The 18,692-nt window shown below is 54.7% G+C and overlaps 1 protein-coding gene across 6 annotated transcripts in view; it reads left to right on the top strand.

Annotated features, from left to right (window-relative positions):
• The window catches only part of PPFIA4 (PPFI scaffold protein A4), a 49,713-nt gene extending 31,343 nt beyond the window's left edge, over window positions 1-18,370 (top strand). For 3 of the 6 annotated variants that reach the window (XM_087857039.1, XM_087857042.1, XM_087857036.1), the window contains exons 21-31: window positions 429-510; window positions 1,096-1,296; window positions 1,992-2,054; window positions 2,682-2,708; window positions 4,664-4,839; window positions 8,698-8,795; window positions 9,477-9,652; window positions 11,841-11,909; window positions 15,415-15,589; window positions 15,728-15,834; window positions 16,060-18,370. In XM_087857039.1, the coding sequence (XP_087713165.1) occupies window positions 429-510; window positions 1,096-1,296; window positions 1,992-2,054; window positions 2,682-2,708; window positions 4,664-4,839; window positions 8,698-8,795; window positions 9,477-9,652; window positions 11,841-11,909; window positions 15,415-15,589; window positions 15,728-15,786 (1,126 nt within the window). In that variant the 3' untranslated portion in view covers window positions 15,787-15,834; window positions 16,060-18,370. The remainder of the gene's footprint in view (window positions 1-428; window positions 511-1,095; window positions 1,297-1,991; window positions 2,055-2,681; window positions 2,709-4,663; window positions 4,840-8,697; window positions 8,796-9,476; window positions 9,653-11,840; window positions 11,910-15,414; window positions 15,590-15,727; window positions 15,835-16,059) is intronic. The other 3 variants (XM_087857046.1, XM_087857043.1, XM_087857050.1) reach the window with 3 other exon arrangements.
• The last annotated feature ends 322 nt before the right edge of the window (window positions 18,371-18,692 follow it).

Here is an 18,692-nt window from a genome sequence, read left to right as displayed (position 1 = left end):
TTCTAGGTGCCATGGGAATGAGCTCAGGCAGCCAGAGCTGGAGCAGGGCCCTTTCTGAACTGAGTTGGCCTGGTCTGCCTAGGCACAGCAGGGACTGAGAGGTGGTTCTTGAGATGACCCAAGAGAGAAGGAGGCTGGGGGGCTGTGAGAAGGTGACCCAGGACCTATGGGTCTCTGGCAGAGCAGACTGAAATGTCTATGGGTCAGGCCATGTGCAAACAAAGTCAGAGACCCTTGCCCTCTGGGGATGGAGAGGAGTCCTGCCCCATGTCTTGGCATCATACCGCTTCAGGCACGGAGTAGGGGTGGCAGTCCAGTGGTGGGGAGTCGGGTTGTGGGAGTCCCACTTAGCACAGTCCGTGGTCCCAGGAGTAAGCAGGGTTGGGAGAAAAGGAGACTAGTGAGTCTATTGTTCCTCTTCCCATAAGACACCAGCTGCTTGAAGATGCCCGCAGAAAAGGAATGCCTTTTGCCCAGTGGGATGGCCCTACTGTGGTCTCCTGGCTGGAGGTAAGCCTAGGCAAAGGCAGTCTACTCAGGGGACTGGTGGGAAGGATGTGCAGGGTGGGATGTGCAGGGTGGGATGAGGGTAGGTAGAGGGGTAGTGTCCCTGGAACTTTCCCAGCCTGTTTCTCTCCTGCCAAGTACACGCGTGGCATGCCTAGCATTTAGCCCCGCTCCCTTCCCCAGCAAATGCATGTACCAGTTACTGTGGAGGGCAGAACTGATGTTACTTACCGCTGATGCCTCACGGGTAGCTTGGTTTGGGTGAGGGGAACTAAGCATCACCGAGCCATAAGGCTTTCACAGGCAATTTGACACCCCCGGTAGGCTATCCCCAGGAGCTAATCACCCATGTGATGTTGGGAAAATCCCCTCACATCCTCAGGCCTTAGATTTTCCTTCTGTAAAATGGGAAAGCGAGGCATTTGGTGGTTGTCATCTCTATATTTCTGAATTCTTCTGCTCTGCGTTTGCTCTTTTGAGACCATGCATGAGGCCTGGCCCTTGCTCGTTGATATTGTCAAGCTCTTGGCGGCGAGGCCCAGATCTTGGGGAAGGGGCTGAACTTACCTCCTGTGCCCGTATCTGCAGCTCTGGGTGGGGATGCCTGCCTGGTACGTGGCAGCCTGCCGGGCCAACGTCAAGAGCGGTGCCATCATGTCGGCCCTGTCGGACACAGAGATCCAGCGTGAGATCGGCATCAGCAACGCCCTGCACCGGCTCAAGCTCCGGCTGGCCATCCAGGAGATGGTGTCGCTGACCAGCCCCTCCGCCCCGCCCACCTCCAGGACTGTGAGTGCCCTCTCCCTCACCCACGACATTTTCCGAAGTCCTGGAATAGTATTTGCAGTTTTCCATTGGTCTTTGGGAAGATGGTAGTGTGGATTCCTGCCCCTTCCAGTCCCTCAAAGGGCTCCACCTGCTCTCCAGGAGGGGCTGACATTGATTCCAGGAGGACTCTAGAAGCCTCGTTTCCTGCCTTCACATACCACCAGTGGGCCCCATCTCCCTATCCCTACACTGCCAACAATGGCAGATCTCCGGGCAGAGTTTCCAAGGACAGGGCTTCTGGGGGTTCTCTGTTGTTGCCAGACTCTGCGAGGCGAGGAGTAGGGCATTTGTGACTTCTGTCCTCGTCCTCCAACCTCTCCATCAGAATGTAGACTAGTCCATGGACCCTCTGGGTAAAATCTTTCACTGCCATCCATCTCTTTGATGGGGATCAGCCCATGTTCCAGATCTGCACCATTCATTCATACTCATTCAGGAAACATTTGTTGAGCATTTCTAGGTGCCAGGCACTGTGCTGAGCAGTGCGCCTACAGTGATACGGGGAGCTGCTCAGAGCACAGTATGCAGGGCTCGGGGCTGGGCCTGTGGGAGGACTCGGGGGAAGGGATGTTTGTCCTTGTCCTTGGGGTTCTCAGCCTCAAGGGAATCTTGGGGACCCACACGCAGGACCAGCTAGGTTTCCTCTGTGCCTACAGTCTTCCGGGAATGTCTGGGTCACCCATGAAGAGATGGAAACTCTGGCAACACCCACTAAAACAGTGAGTCTGGCCCTGGGTCTTGGGCCTGGGGTTGGGACTGATGACCCCCATGAGGATGAGGGGAAGGTGGTGGGAAGTCAGAGGGGGTTGCAGTCGGTCTAATATGAGATTGGTATCCCTGATGTGTTGGGTTCTGTTCTCAGGATGGTGGGTTGGTGGGAAAGGAGTGGGAACGAGGACAGTCTGTGTGTGCTGGGGGATCCGTCTCAGGGGGTCCCGAGCTCACCCTAGGCCACTGGTGTGCTGCAGTGGAGAAGAGCTGGCCTTGGGAGTGGGGAGTACTTTGCCCTGCTCTGGGCCTGAAGCCATGGAGTCCTTGCCCTTGTGCTTGAGGCTTGGTGGCGGACCAGGGTATGGGAGAGCCTGGCCCCTTGGGGGGCTCCCAGCCAAGCCTGCGAGGTGTGGGAGTGTGTTTTTGCCACACACACATGTGCTCCCCCCTCAGTGCAAACACAGACACACGCACCAGCCTTGTGTTCTCTCTTGACCATCCCAACAAGCTCTCCCTAGTCACCCTCCCAGCCACTGGGGTGTCTGCTCCCTCTGCTTGATGGGGCCTGGGGTGGGTGCTTCCAGGTTTCTTGACTTTGCCTGTTTCCCCTGACACGCTGCACTCGTTCCTGCTAGGACAGTGAGGAGGGCAGCTGGGCTCAGGTAAGACCCCCTGCTCTGTCTAGAACCACCTCTCAGGAGTTCGGGACAGTATTTTCCCAATGGGCTCTCTGTCCAACAGAACTTCCTGTCTATTTATGTTCCTCTATTTATGTTCCTCAGTCTATTTATGTTCCTCTTCCCATGAAAAGCCCTGGATGGGTTTTCTCCTCCCATTGAAGCCCCCTTCCTCCTCATTCCCCTCTAGCTACTTGTTCTGGTTTCTCAGGATGGCAGATGGGGAGCCCTAGAGGGCTGTGCCCCCAGCACACCTACCTCCCCCTCTCTTCCCAGTAATAATGAGACTGAGATTGGTACGAATCCTCTTCCTCACCCCATCCCTCTCAGGGGTCACCCCTGGTGAGCTGGGCAAAGACCTTTTACTCATTCACTTAGTGGGCAAATATTTATTGCACAGCTCCTAGGTATCAGGCCTTTCTAGGCTCTCTGGATACAGAAGTGGACAAACTAAGCACTCTCCCTTATATTCTAGGGGCGAGACAGGCAGTAAACACGTAAACACATCCATGACCGCTATGTCATGTGGCTCTAAGTGCCGTGGAGCCGCACTGTGGGTTCTTCTAGGGAAACCCAACCAGGTCCCAGACAGATTAGTCATAGTATTTTTACACAGTGAAAGCTTCAGCAGAGGAAATGGATGAAATTTAGAAATATTAAGTGCAAAATCTAAGCCCAAAAGATTCATAAAATTTTATACTAAAACTCAAAAACAAGAAAACTTAATAATATATTTTTTAGAGGACTGCACATTGGTGATTCTAAAAACTGTAAAAACATCTTTTCCAGCAAGGGCCTGATAGCACACTCAGCATAACGGTTACCTGTGGAGGGGCAGCAGGGGATGGGACGGGGAAGTCGAGCGAGGGGCCGACACAGCCATGGGATGGCGTGGTTGGTGTCCATCGACGTTAACTTCCTCTTCGTGCTTAATAACAAACCTATGCCACATTTATTTTAATATGTATAATGATTTTGTTTTAAAAGATAAAATCAGTGCTTCAGTCTAAAAAAAATGAAGTAGGGTAAGGAACCAGAGTGACAGAGGGGTGCTGTTTCTACAGTGTTTCTAAGGATAGGTGGCCAGAGAAGTCCCTGCTGTTGGCAGGAGGTGACAACAGAGCGGGTGGAGGGGTGGGAGGGGTGCGTAGGGGGGATGGCCAGGGGTACGCGGAGTGGGGTGGCCAGAAGTGTGGGGGGGCAGGTGGGGGAGTCCACGTAGGGGAGTGCAGCCAGGGTTGTGCGTAGGGGGGTCAGGCAGGGGGGGGGAGTCCACGTAGGGGGGTGCGACGAAGGGTATGTGTGTATGGAAGTGCAGGTGGGGGGTGTGAGTAGCGGGGTGGGGCGGGGGGGGGGCTGCGTGAGGGGGTTTGGCCGGGGGTGTGCGTAGGGTGCTGGAAAAAGCTGCAAACAGGGCCCTGTAAATTCCTGGAGTGGACGCCAGAGCTTAGAGTGCTGAGAGCTTCAGGTGCAGGCCGTCACCTGCGGCTTTTGACTTCTTCAGTCCGTCTGTAACTCTCTGATAGATGTGGGAGGCCAGTTTCCCAAGTGAGTTTTTTTCCCCCCTACTCTGCAGTCCTCTGTAACTCGGCCTGTCCCCTGGGCTCAGTGGGCTTGAGGCCGGCGGAGAACCAGGAAGGCAGGTCGGCCACACAACACCACAAATGCATTCCTGAGTCGACAGGAAGGACTTCGTATTATCTGCTGCCTGGATAGTTGCTTCTGTTCATTAGTGTAGATAATTGATCCGTGAGTGGAACCATATCATTCTGAGATCTTAAAAAGTGCCATTTAAAACCCCCACCTCCTACCACGCCCAGCTTCTTAGTGAAACTCAGCTGCCACGGCGGATGGAGGGATGTTTCTCTCCACCGGATATGCCAGCTGCAGCCGGCTGGCCCTGCCTGCCCCCCTATGGCCGCTCTCCCTTGTTCCCGCAGACCCTGGCCTATGGGGACATGAATCACGAGTGGATCGGGAACGAATGGCTGCCCAGCCTGGGGCTCCCCCAGTACCGCAGCTACTTCATGGAGTGCCTGGTGGACGCTCGCATGCTGGACCACCTCACCAAGAAGGACCTGCGGGTGCACTTGAAGATGGTGGACAGTTTCCACCGGTGAGCAAGGCTGGAGCGCGCCGCGGGTCTCCCCCAGCCCTGGGGCTCCGTCTGCACCAATACAGGTGCCCCCGGCTGCTTGTGTGGCCCCTGTGGGCGCTAACGGGTCTCCCCCTTGCGAAAGCCGGAGCCTCGTCTCATCCTGCATTTTGGGGGAGGATTCGGCCCTCTCACCTCCAGCCCTTAAGACTCAGAAAGTCATTCTTCCTTAGCTTCACATTCTTGGAGATTTCCCTGCTAGGTCTGCATTTCGTGTCTTTGCCTTTGGGCTTGCTGAAGTTTCTCTCTTTACCCTGGGAAGCCTTAAACGGAAACCAGTGTCCCGTTTCGGTGTCTAATTCCTTCCAAGTTGAGAGGAAAGGTCTTTCTGGGCCCTTGTCCTGCCTCCATCGCAGATCTGAGCCGCTCAGCTTTGAACCCACGCCCTTCGGTACAGGATGCCATCCAAGTGTCTCCTCCCCCTTGCTGAAAAGGTCTTCTGTTCCCACGTGTCTGCCGCGGAGGTCTCCAACTGGCAGCCCGTGGGCAGAATTTGGCCCCACAATTGTGTTTTGTTTGGCTGACACGGTATTTTAAAGATTATGAATTTTGTTGCCAGTATTTAAACACTAGGAAATTTTACACAAAATTCTGGGTGTCTGGCTTCTCTTAAAAAACTTGGAAGATCTGTTGACACATTGCAGCATGGAGACAGCCAGCTGGAGCTGGTGGCGTCCCCCTCCTACGACAGGTGGGCACAGTCTCCAGATCCCGGAGCTTCACTCACTGTGTTATCTGCTTGACTGCAGGAGGCACTTGGGCTGGGGGGCAGGGTGGGTGGTCACATTCCAGGGGTCAACAGTCCTTAGGGAGGCTTTTTAACATCTAGCTTCAAATCACACAGGCTGCTGTTTGAGCCAGGTTCTTTGTCTTTTTTACCTTTAATGTCCACGGGTCGCCCTGCAGGAAATGCCCTGCAGGAGATGTATGACCCCATCTCCCATATTTTGAGTGCCACTGAGCTGGAAAGTGGCACAGCTGGCGTTCAGACCCAGGAGAATGAGAGGATAGTGTGACGAATGTTGGGGCTGGGCATGTGTAGCTTTTCAAGGTTCTCTTGGGGCTCTGCGGACGTCTCTTGGTCTCTGTGACTCATAAACCACAGAAGGTTCAATTTGGAAGGGATCTAGCTAGCTTCCCCATTTTTATGGGGGAGGAAACTGAGGCACAGGAAGGAGCATCAGGGATGGCAGCCCAGTGCACGTCTCCTGACCGGAGTCCAGCCCTGTTGTCACCACAGCGCAGAGCCTGTGATGCTGGAACTCCCTACTCTGACCTCCCTCGGCAATCCCCCACCCCTTCCCAGGGCTGAAAGGGAATCTTTTGTCTCTGTCCTGGAGGCTGCCAGGCCTGGCTGCACCTGTCCCCTCCTCAGCGATTGATAGGCTGGGGAGGGAAGGGCTACGCCCCTGCCAAGCTGGGATGTGCCTGGTTGGCAAGGGGAATCAGTCAGCTGGCCCCACCCCGCATTCTGGAGGTCCTCCTGGTGACCCTCTGCTCAGGCCCGAGGAGAGTCTCAGCCTGCACCAGATTCAGTTCCAGATTCAGTTGGAAGCCTGGAGTGTCTCAGGGTTTCTGAAGCATTTCCCTGTTGCTTACCCCAACTACATATACACCTGCTTTTATTCCACATAACATTTCACAAGCATGCCCTTATGTCTTTAAAAATTCTTTTAAATCATAATTTTTTATGGCAAAAGATATTTAAAAACCCTCCTTTTAGTGAGGAAAACAAGCCCAACAGAGACCGAGTGCCACCAGGTCACTCAGCCGGGTGGTTATGGAATGGGGCCAACATCTTTCGTTCTCGACATCGAACTCCAAGCTCTTTTCCTTGGGGCATCGTGTCCTCTCGAGCGGCTCTCCTAGAGAACCAGCTGTTTGACAGGAGAACCAGCACACACAGTGATTGGCAATGTCCTCCTGATGGTGGTACCATTGCTGCGTGCCTGGAGGCCCGGGTGCTCCAGGGGCTCGGGCGAGCCCTTCCATGCGTGATCACCTGTGATGCTCGTGGCAGCCCTGCAGGGGAGGGCTGGCCTCATCTCCAGGGGCTGAGGGCCGCCAGCCTGGGAAGTGGCACAGCTGCCGTTCAGACCCGGGTTGTCTGGCTTAAATTTCTGCTATGCTACGCAACAGCTTTGAAAGACCTAGGAACTGGACAGAATATGATAGCAAGTGAGATCAAAAGTAGACAGGAGGCCTTTCCAGTCAGGAGGTGTGTGTGGTCCTGCCGCCTCCAGAGGACCAAGGCTTAAACCAGTGGCTTGAGCAATGACTCGTTGCCTTGGGCCAGAAAAGAGTTCCTAGAAGTGGTGTCTGTGAGCTGTGAGGGATTGTTCTAGGAAGCAGGGCTGCCTGGGTAGAGCTGAGGGGAGAGAAGGAGGGAGCAGGCAGCATAATTTGATTTCACAAGGCAATGGCCTCAATAATAGAGTTGGGAGGGAATGTCTATTCCTGCATTTGATAGATGACAAAACCCAGAGAGGCTGAATGACAAGCAACGTTCAAGTGAAGGAAGAACGCTCTAATGAAAGGTGGGATGAGCTGTCTCGAGAGGTAGTGAGCTCCCTGTCTCAGAGGGGCTGCGCACAGGCGCTCACACTGCTCAGAAGGATGTTACACAGGGGACGCCTGCATGAGATGGGAGCTTGGACTGGTGGCCCATGGGGTCCCCTCTAACCTGCAGATTCTGTGGTTCTTGGCCTGGCTTGTTATTATTTATTGAATGCTTAATCTGCACCTGGTACTGTTTAAGTACTTTTAGTGCTTTCTATGAACCACTTCATTTCATTCATTAAGCATTTATGGTGTTTACTATGTGCCGTGCACTATTCTAGAGGTTTGAGGTGTATCAGTGAACAAAGCAAAGTTGCCCTCATGGAGTTTACATTCTAACTGGGAGAGACAGACAAGGAACTATCTATCTACCTATCTATCTATCTATCTATCTATCTATCCATCCATCTATTCATTCATCCATCTATCTATACTATATATATATTATATATAATATATATAACATACTATATATAAATATATATATAATATATATAATATATATAATATATATATATATTATATATATATAATATATATACAGTATATTAACAGATAAAAAGTGCTAGGAAAAAAATAAGACCAGGATAAGGGGGGTTGAGGGTATGGGCTGTGGTGGTGATGGTGATGTTGCAATTTAAATCAGGTGGACAAGGTGACCATTGAATTGAGAAGATGACATTTGAGCAAAGACTTAAAGGAGACAGGGGATGAGCCATGCAACAGATTGGGGGAGGAGTGTTCCAGGCAGAGGGAGCAGCTAGTACAAAGGCCCTGAGGCACATAGGCAGGCATAGTGTGCCTGCTGTGTTTGAGGAAGAACAGAGGGGTCAGTGTACAAGGGCAAATCGTGTAGCCTGTGCAGGTCATTGGAAGGACTCTGAGGGAAATAGGAATCAAGGAAATATCTGTAAGGCTCCTTCTGTAGGGTCCTATCTGTATGGGTCAGAGATCTGTAGGGTCATTCCAGTGTCTAGAGAGTGAGGGGCCGTTGCTTCATCTAGAGAACTTTCCTTCCATCAGTCAGACCCATACCCTGGCCGAGAGGGAAGACACAGGGGTGGGCAGAGGAGGGGAAGTAGCCTCGGGCTGGGTCACATGCAAGCCCTGGGAGAAGGAGAAGCATGAGTGGGCTGGGGGGCTCTTTGAGCTGGGAGATGTAGGCCTGGACGTGCTATGGCTGGTGTTGGATGTGGGGCAGAGGTGGCAGGAGCGTGGCCCCACTGAGACTCTGGCTCAGGGGGCGCGGTGTGCCTGCAGAACCAGTCTTCAGTACGGCATCATGTGTCTGAAGAGGCTGAATTATGACCGGAAAGAGCTGGAGAAAAGGCGGGAGGAAAGCCAGCACGAGATCAAGGGTAAGCTGGTCAAGCTCAGCAGGCCTCCACTAAAGGGATGGGAGCAGCCTGGAGGGAGCAGGCCCCTACCTCACTGTTCCCTGTCCTGGGTGAGTGGCGGGGAGAGGAGGCGTTCTGTGCCTCAGGGAAGCTCCAAACCTGAGAGGGAAGACACAGCCCCAGGCTGTGTGATGAGGGAGACATAGTCCATGCTCAAAGCACGTTGCCATCCCGGTGGAGAAGAAATAGTCCCTGCCCAGTCAGCTGTAACCCCACCCCGACAGTGGCCACCAACTGGACAAATGCAGTGAATCCCCTAGAACAGTGCTAGAGACTGGCATGGGAAAGGGCTCGTGGAACTTGGTGATCGGGGTGGTATTGGGCAGAAAAGAGACAAGTCTTAGGAGACTCTTCGAAGGTGGAAAAATAAGAGGACCATTCCAGCCTGGGGGCAGGAGAGGGCCTAGGCAAGGGCCCTGGGAGGAACACCAGGAGCCTGCTGGCCTGGCCTTGAATCCTATCGGCTGGCAGGGCTGGAGGGAAGCGGGGCTGGTTCTCCAGGAGCCCAGGTGCCAGGGAGACAGAAGACAGAATGCAGGGCAGACTGGTGCTCTGGGTCCAGGGAGCCCCGTTTCTGTCCCCGGAGGGGTCGTGGCCAAACCTCTTGCCTCTTCCTGCCCCTTTCCTTGTTCTGCCCTCCAGATGTGCTCGTCTGGACCAACGACCAGGTGGTTCACTGGGTCCAGTCCATTGGGCTGCGGGATTATGCAGGAAACCTGCAGGAGAGCGGCGTGCATGGTGCCCTGCTGGCCCTGGATGAGAACTTTGACCACAACACGCTGGCCCTGGTCCTCCAGATCCCCACGCAGAATACCCAGGTGGGCATCCTTGTCATCAGTCAGCCTCAATCTCAGGCCCCCCCTCTGCCCCACTCTCCAGCTCTCTCCCGCTCACACACATGGGTTTATGGATTTGTTGGGGGACTGTTTGAGGGCCTGTCTCAGAGGGGAATCACCATGTCCTCAAACCTCCAAGTGGTCCCAGTGCACAACCAAGCCGCCTAGGGAACCAGGGTCCTTCACGTAGAGAGCACACCCAGCCCAGGCCCACAATACTGCATTCATCCCCTCCCTGCCGTGGGCACCCCCTCCCTCTCCCAACCCCATCTTCACATTTGAGACTCTGCGGCTGCCTTTTCCTCACTCTGCTTTTGTGACCCGACTTTTCTTAGAGGAGAACTAGCCTTGGGGTCTGAGGGGATCAGAGAGCCCCCTGTCTCCTTTGTCTCCCATCCTAAGGATCTGTTCCTGGGCTCCCAGGCTTGAGAAAACTAAATATACCAAATAACACAGCCCAGAGCCTCTCCGTGCCAGGGCTTTGTCTCCCTGTCAACAGCTCAAAAGATGAGACATCTCCTTAAATTACATTTCATAATTACTATGGAGCTGTCATCCGAGACTATATCTAAACTCTCTTGAACCTATTTATACGTTTGGCCGTTCTAGCTTCCTGTGGGTAATGGACTCTAGGAGTACTACCTGTTGTGCAAAGAACTTCCTGATTTTATTTGTCCCCAACGTGCCCCCGTCAGGCTCCCGCTGGGGAAGGAAGGGCACTAGCTGGGTTTGACCCAGCCTCACCTTTCTCATTTCATCAACTCTGATTGTGTTGCCTTGGGGCCCAAGCCTTTGTCACTCCAGACACAGTGGTCTTAATTCTTTTAGGCTTTCCTCATATAGACGCGCCTCCGTGCCCTGATCATTTTAGCCGCCCTCGTCTGGACTGTGTGCAGCTGTCAGGTGCCTTGAAATTCAGCCGCTAGAGCCACACAAGCTATTCCGGGAGCAGATGCGTGTTGGCTTGTGTGAGGGTAGGCTGTGTGGCCTCGTAATTCTGGGTGGCGTGTTGGTCTTTTGGGGGTGTTGGGCATCACGCAGGGCCAGTGTGTCCCATGGGCCCGCTGCGGTGACCCCTCTGACCAGTTAGAACGGAGAGCACAGATGCCCTGTTCTCTGAGAAGCGCTGAGATCCCGTGCCCCCCATGCGGTTTTTCTGTGTGTGCCCATCTCCGACCTCCTCTGCTTTCTTGCCGCTCCCACGGCTTGGGGAGACGTTTCCGAGGTTAGTGTCAGCTTCCCCTCTCACTACCCGGAGGAGCGGTGTCATCTGGATACTTGGAAATAGACTGTGCTTCTCCTTTCCCATCACTTAGGAGAATATTACGTTCTCAATAGGGACAGAGGCGGTCCTTACGAAGCTCTGTGGTTAACATTTTCCACCCAGAAATGGGCTTGTTCTTCTCTGTCGTTGGTCTCCTGTCTCTAAATGTGTCCGGGTTTTGTGGCTAGCAGTGCATCTGCGAAGAGCAGCAGGAGACCTCCCTGGTGCTCGCTAAGCTTTCTGGTTTTCCTGACTGGTCCATTTAGCCCAGCGATTAGAGGGAGTGGGAGCTGACCCAAGGTGGAATTCTTCATCAACAATGGTTAAAAATATCTGATGGCAGTTTTGAAAGCTTCGTTGTTTCTGGCATTTCCCAATTCTCCTGCTGAGTTCAGCTCCTGGGAGGCTGAGTCAGGGCCTGCAAGGCGCTAGTCGGCCTAAGGGCCACCAACATCTATGACTGAGCAGTCCTCCTGATTCAAATTTTTGACGTGGAGCCTTATGAAATATGTTTCTTTAATCTAAATAAATTAAATCCATATTTTCCATGGTCTACATGCTTATTTACCGCTCCAGAAAGGTAGGAAGGCATGATTTTGCTGTATAGACAGAATGTGGGGCTTTCCCCCAATACATGAAGCCCACGTATCCATGCGTTCTATGGTCCTACTTTGTACAAAGTTACATTTTTCTAATGTGCTCCTTGTGAAAGAATCCTAAGGTTTACAGTTTCATTTCCAAGAGGACCCTGAGGTTTGCGTGAAGGAGCAGCAACTGGGTTCACGGGTTAAATGCACTGAAAATCCCACCTCTGCCCTTGGGCCCCTAGGAAACGGGAGCAAGATGGCATAGAGGTCGTTAACTATACCCCTCCCATCTCTCCGTCTCTCGCCCTGTGGACTCCAGGCACGCCAGGTGATGGAGAGAGAGTTCAACAACCTGTTGGCCTTGGGCACAGACCGGAAGCTGGATGATGTGAGTACTTGGCTGTGAATTAGGGGCCTTTGGATTTGGGCATTATTGTTTCGTTGGGTTGAAATTCATGAGTTGCGCCTTCCTTGGCTGATGATTGGTGGGGTGGCCTGAGAGAGGAGAGCTGAGGGGATGGCGATGAAGTCAGAGAGTTGGGGGGGGAGGGCCAGGGCCAGGCCTAGCAATAGGCCTAGAGAAGTCTCCATGAAACTCCTTGTACAAAAACGAAAGGCTCCTATATGTTATACTTCTAGCACCTTCCAACTCTGTGCCCTGCCACCCTCCTAACTACGTAGAATCAGAGGTTCCCCCCAAAGGCCATCTCTTTGGGATCACACCTTTTTTTTTTTCATTTCTCAGACCCCATCTCTCAGTGCTCTTGGCAGAGCATGACTCCAGCCTGCTTCTCAGGTTTCCCATCCTGTCATAGCGTGGTTGTTTGGAGGTCCGCGTTGTGCCGAGGTCCTTAAATGAAGGGTCTGCTTGCTTGTTCGGCCGTGCAGTTTGACATCCTGGCCCAGACGTTTATCATCACTGCTTCTTTTCCAGTTCTATTCTTGAGTCACCTTCAAGCCAAGTTAAGGTTCTCCTCTTCTGGTCCCCCTGGTCAGTGAAAAACCAGCCTTTTCCCCTGGGTTTTGTCAGGTCTTTCCCTGAGTTTAGGCTGGACTGAGTCCTGAGCTGTAATGCTCCCATTGGAGATGCCTGCCAAAGTACCTGTTTCCTGAGAATGCAGCCCCTCCTCAGCACTCCTCTTCTTCCCCCCTTCTCTCCTCCCCCTTCCCTCCTCCTCGTCCTTTTCTCCCTACTCACTTTCCGATCACCAGCCTCGCCTACCTTTGCCTGTCAGGTCAGGCTTGGCTGCCTTGGCTCCAAACAAGTTAAGAAAGAGCCCAGATTACTTATTTTTAGTGTCTCCATCTTCAATCAGGTCTGTTTCTTCTGATCTCCATGGCCTGTGTAGCTTCCCTTTCTACACACCCCTGCCCCGACCAATGCCTCTGTTTAGACTTTTGGGCCTCTCTTTTGGGACACCATTCGTGTTACCTATGTATCAATTAGTCTTTCTGAGTTAGGTTTCATAGGCTGAAGTCCACCTTTGTGGAGTGACTGCCCTGCCTCGGTGGATAGGACACACCCAGGAATACACAGAATTTGTGGAGGGGTATTTTCTTCACAGAGGTTCCTTGAAATTGGGAGTGTGTTATTTACACGTACACGTCATATACATGTGTATGTGTGTGTACATATTCCCGTCAAGGAGATACATTGCCAGACCCCACCAGCTGTCCCCACTCTCCGGGATCTTAGTTTTCCCAATGCCCCTGCTATGTGCATCCTCCTCTTACTTCCCCCACACCTAGGATCTTGGCTTTCTTTGATGCTGCGTAGACACATGATGTCTGTATATCTTAGCCTGGTGCTTTCTAGTTAGAAAGCTATTTATTCCTTCAATCCTTACAAAAATATTCTTTGAAGAACCTACTCTGGGCCAGGCATTGGCCCAGGCAGAGGAGTACAGTGGTGACAGACATCTCGTTTTATGCTAACAGTCATCATGGGGGATGGGTTATTATCCCATCGGACTGACTGATGAGGAACTAAGCTCAAAGAGGTAACTTACCTGCTGTCACAGGCCGATGCGTGGCAGAGCAGGGATGGAGCAAGTGTTTCTGATTCCTATTCTCTCCCCTATATCCTGCTGCCTTCTAGAAGCATGCAGAGCTAGCCAGCTTCTCTGGCTTCAGACATTGGGGTGGGGTTATTGAGTAGATGATGTCATCTTGGCAGCACAGAGGGATTTCTGGGATGCAGCTAGGTGTGGGGCTACAGAGGACTGGTTCTATCAGAAAGCTCAAAGTCGAAGGCCAGGTGCTGGGAATAAGGTGGGATTTGGTGGTGCTGCTGCAGGGGAGTTCAGAGATCCAGGGAGGCTGTTTCCTGTCCAGCCATCAGCAACCTTGAGCTATCTCTTGAAGTGTTTCCTCTGTCAATTCTGGTTCTCAGTTTCCCCTCGCAAGCTCCAAGGCCCTGGAGGGTTGCATCTGATTCTCCCCCTACATGGAGAGCAGGACTCCAGGAAAAAGAGGAGGGGAGCAGGAAGAACATCTATTAGGGGACAAGTGCTACAGACACAAGTCTTAGGGTTGGCTGAAGGTGGAAATGGAGAGAGAGAGAGAGAGGGAGGGAACCAGGAAAGGAGGGAGAGAGAGAGAAAGGGAAAGCAATCTGGGCTAGGTTAAGGGCAGGATCATGGAGTGGATAAAAGTGGTGAGGAAAGTTGCTGATGAACTCACGGATGGGATGCTTGCATAGGAAGCCAGCTGCCATCCATTCATTTAACAAATATTTATTGAGGGCCTACTGTGTTCCCAAGCACTGCCTTTGGGGATATACCTGTTGGAACAAAAAAGATCATGGTCTCTGTCCTGTGGAGCATAGAATTTGAAAGTGAGAGGGAGAGAGTTGAGGGAGTGGGGTTGAGGGAGAAGGAGAGGGAGAGCTTAATGAAATAATCTTGTAAAAACATGAAAAAAATGATACTGGGGTGGGTGCTGGGACAGAGGTGCATGGTGCCAAGAGTGATAGGAGCCTTTGGCCTCCTCAGGGCATGAGCAGCAAACCCCTAGGTCTTGGGACTGGGAGGGGTTGTTGAGGCAAGAACTGGTGGGTTAGTGTCCCTTGTTCCTCTGGCAGCTCTCGGCCTGCACCTGTTCTGAGAACACCAGGGTTGGCTTGAGGGTGGCAGGAGATTAGACATGGCTGCCAAGCAGGGTGGAAGTGGGCTCTTCCGGGTGGGGTGGGGAGGACTGTGTAGAGGGGCATCCTGTAGGATTGTGGCTCTGGGTGCCCTTTGGCAGACATAGTTTGGAGACTCAGCTGGTAGGTGGTAGAGGCCTTTGGAGGAACCTGCCTCTGATGGGCCATCCACCTGCCCCATCACTGTCACAAGGTGCTCTCACTTAATCCCATTAGGGGTAGGCAGCCTGAGAAAAAGGCGGATAATGTTCTTCCCATTTTTCAGAAACCGAAGCTCAGAGAGGTCCCTTAACTTGTGCAGGGACACGGAGCTAGTAAAATGGCAGCCAGGTCTCCGTGGCCGGGTGCGCTTCCAGCGCCCTGGACCGAAGCCAGAGTGAAGGCAGGAGGTGTTGGGGGGGGCACTGCCCACTTCCCATGGGACGAGGCTGGGGGGGAAGTGCTTGAAAGGTCAGTGGGCTCCCCCGCCCAGGTTGAGATGACGGGGCTGGGCAGGATGCTGCAGGGTGGTGACAGGTCGGACCAGCGGGGACCCCATCCCACCTGGAGACCGGGCGTCGCAGAGCCTGCAAGGGCCCCTGGGAGTCGTCTCCTTCAGCCCGATCCGTCTACAGAGGGAAAGACAAGGTCCGACAGGGGAGGTGACCTTGGCCCCCGCCTTCGCGCGGGCCGGGAGCGGCACCCCTAGAAGCGGCCGCGGGGGCCCTCGCGCAGGCAGGGAGTGAGGGTCTCCGCGTGTCGCGTGCAGGGCGAGGACAAGGTGTTCCGGCGCGCGCCGTCCTGGAGGAAGCGCTTCCGGCCGCGGGACCCGCACGGCGGCCTGCTCGGCGCCTCGGCGGAGACGCTCCCGGCCGCCTTCCGCGTGGCCAGCCTGGGGCCGCTGCAGCCCCCGCCCGCGCCGCCGAAGAAGATCACGCCGGAGGGTGAGTGACGGGCCGCCGGAGGGGCCTGCGCGCGCCGCTGCACTCACGCTGCCGCCGGGCCGGCGGGGCGGGCGGGCCCCCGGAGCGCGCGCACTAACCGCCGCTCTGTGTTCTCCCGCGGCCGCCGACTCCTCCCAGCCGGGACGGCGGGGGCGCCGAGACTGGAGCCCTCCACGGTTCGGACCTACTCCTGCTGACCCCCGCCTCCCGCCCCGGCCCTCGCGGGGGTGTGCCTGTGGCGCGGGGTAAGTGGGCCGGGCCCGGGCCGCACGCCCCCCGCCGCCGCCGGCCCCTGCTCGCGCGCGCTGCGCCCCCCGCCCGGCCTTCCCCCGCCCCGCCGCTGCCGCCGCTGCCGCCGGGGCGCCTGGCGCTTGCAAGCTCGCCGCTCACGCCTGCACCCCCTGGCCCCCGGGACGACTCCCAGCTCACCGCGCAACTCCTCTCTCTCTCCCTCCCTCTCTCTCTCTCAGCTCGCTCCCACTATCTCTACGGACACATGCTCTCCGCCTTTCGGGACTAGCCACGGCCCCCAGGGCCAGCGTCCTCCGGCTGTGTTTCGCAGGCTCAGCCGGCCCTGGCCCCTCCTGCTCGTTCCCCGTCCTCTCACGGCTCCTAGTCTCCTCCGTGACTTTCCAGTTGCCCTGGATCTCAGAATATACTCATCCATCCCCTCGGCATCCCATTACCCTGAGTCCCACCGTGTGTCCTTTGTAAGTCTCTTGTGGCTGTGGCTGGGTGTCCAGGTTGTCCATGCTTGGGATTCTGCCAAAGGGACAGGACAGCAACAGCCCAGGGCGGGGTGTGACTTCACGGTCCTTCTTCTGGACCTAGCCTGGTCTGGACTGCGACCTCCACCAGAGACCAGCACGCGGGGCCAAGGACTGGAGATGGCCCTTCCCAGAAAACGGCACTTCAGACTCTGCCTTGCTCAGGCTGTTGGGCCTTCCGGTGCCTGCCTACATCCGGGCTGTCTGACATTTGGCCTCGGCCCACCCGGCATCACCCCTTTCCCACCTCATCCCCACAAGGGCCGCTCCTGTCTCCAGGACCTCCTTGGCGGCTGGGAGGGGCTGCAGAAAGCCCCATTCTCTCTCAGGATGGTGAGGCTGGGGAGGAAGGCTAAGGTGGTGATTCCAGGCCCTTGCTTAAGATGAATCCCAAACATGAGTTGGGGAAGAATCAGAGAAATGGGCCCCTGAGCTTTGAGCCAAGGTTAAGGATGGGGAAACCCTCAGCCCTCCAGCCCAGTGAGACATGTAGGCCGGCCAGCTGGAGGGAGAGCCAATGGCCTGTGTTAGCCATAAGCCCCAAAGGCTGGCGGAATGCCCCAGCTGTAAGGTGGAGCTGCTGCTGGGGCCGGGCTGGGGGGTCGTGTGGGGTCTTGGCTTTGGGACAGAAGAGAGCCACCCATGCACTGCCCACTCTGCTCCCAGTCTTGCCTCCCTTGCTGTCCTCCTCTGCCCCACCTCTTGAGTAATCCAGCCCCTAAGAATATACACGATGGATGGATTGAAGATACATTGACTTCCAAATCAGATTTGGGAAAAGGTAGTGTGAGGCTCTCTTCTCCTGATCTCTTGGGAAGAAAATAAAGCTTCCCCTTCCGTGAGTCTGATCCCAGGTCCAGGAAATCCAATGTTGGTGAAGCCCATCACTCTCCTGCTTGCCCCTAAGTCACCCACCCCTTGTTCAGGGCTCTTTTGGTGCGCAGGGACTGCCTCCTCCAGAAATTCTGGAGACCCACCCAGCCTCGATAATTTTCATTGCTTTCCTCAGCAGCATGGTGGCAACTGGGGCTCGGGGATACAGGTCCTGGTTTGGTCGGAATGTCATTCCCAAGAAACCCCTCCTCCTTAGCCGCTTCTTCATCCTGCCAAAAAGCCTGGAAGTGTTTGGCACCCGAGTTCAGGGTGAGCTGATGGACCCCAGTGAGAGAGAGGAAAAGTATCTGGAGCACATGTCCTGGAGAAGCGCCCGCGCCCAGCCATCCTGCAGGTGGTCGAGCAGCTGGTTTGCAACCTGATCGACTTGGGTTCTGAGCAGGGGCTTGGCTAGCAGGTGGGATAGTGGGTCAGAGCACCCTGGCCAGAAGGAGTGATGGAGCCTGGGGCGATGCCAGGGCTTGGAACCTTCTGCTGTTTTTCAGTAGAGAGGAGGTCCACCCATGGTGGGGCCGAGTGGGCTCCCCGGGCGTGGGCGCAGCAAGCAGCCGCTCTGATTCTCCCTCATGGTTCCTTGCCCTCCCTGCTGGCAGGCTGCTGCAAGTGGAGCTGGCGGCGTTCTGAGTTGGATGGAGAGAAAAGGCCCCCATCCCTGGGTCGTGGATGTTAAGATTGTGGAGAAACTCCGGATTCCTAAGATTAGTGGAGTTGGGGACCATCAGGCCATCTGACTGCGTCAGGGGACTTTTGATGGACTAGCCAAGTGGGAAGTTCAGCCCCAGCTTCTCCTCTGCACCTTCACCCTGTCGTGGTTGGCCATGTACCTGGGTCTATTGAGGGCATCCTGGGAAGTATTGCAGGGAGCTGACGGGCAGGAGAACTCGTGCGTACAGTGATGGAAAGCTGTTATCTTGGAGTCTCCCTTGCCTCACAGTTGATGTAGTTTTTACCTGGAGAGTCGCCAGTGCCCCGACCCCGCCCTCACCAGCCTCCTGTATCTCGTCGGTTCCCTTCTCAGTACTGTACTGGCTCAGTGTGTCAGGGATGGGTGTGTGGGTGTGGATGAGTGTGAGTGTGGGTGTGTACGTGCCAATAAACAACCTGGTTTTAAGACAACCTACACATGGCTCTGGTCTTTTTTCTCTTTTCAACTTAGAGCTCCGCTGACATGTCCAGCTTCCTCCACAGTCTTCTGGGCTGCGCTCCTCTGGGAAGTAAACATCCGCGTTTTAAAGACATATGGTCGGGAACCTTCTGTTTACTTACATAACCATGGGATTGCCAGAGAGGTTCATGTCCAGGTTGCTCGTGCCAAGGGAGTTGAGGAAAAGGAGTGAGGAACCCTGTTGCTGGGCCCGACTTCTTCCTCTTCTTCCTTTCTACTCACACGGTCCAGCTCTGCCCTCCTGCTGGCCTTTCGCCAGGCTCCCAGGGCTGTTCCC

This window comes from Ursus americanus, chromosome 2 (genome assembly GCF_024610735.1).
Source record: "Ursus americanus isolate L20-20 chromosome 2, mUrsAme1.1.p, whole genome shotgun sequence".
NCBI lineage: Eukaryota > Metazoa > Chordata > Mammalia > Carnivora > Ursidae > Ursus > Ursus americanus.
The sequence above is the reverse complement of the archived record's forward strand: the minus strand, read 5'-3'. Positions and strand labels throughout refer to the sequence as shown.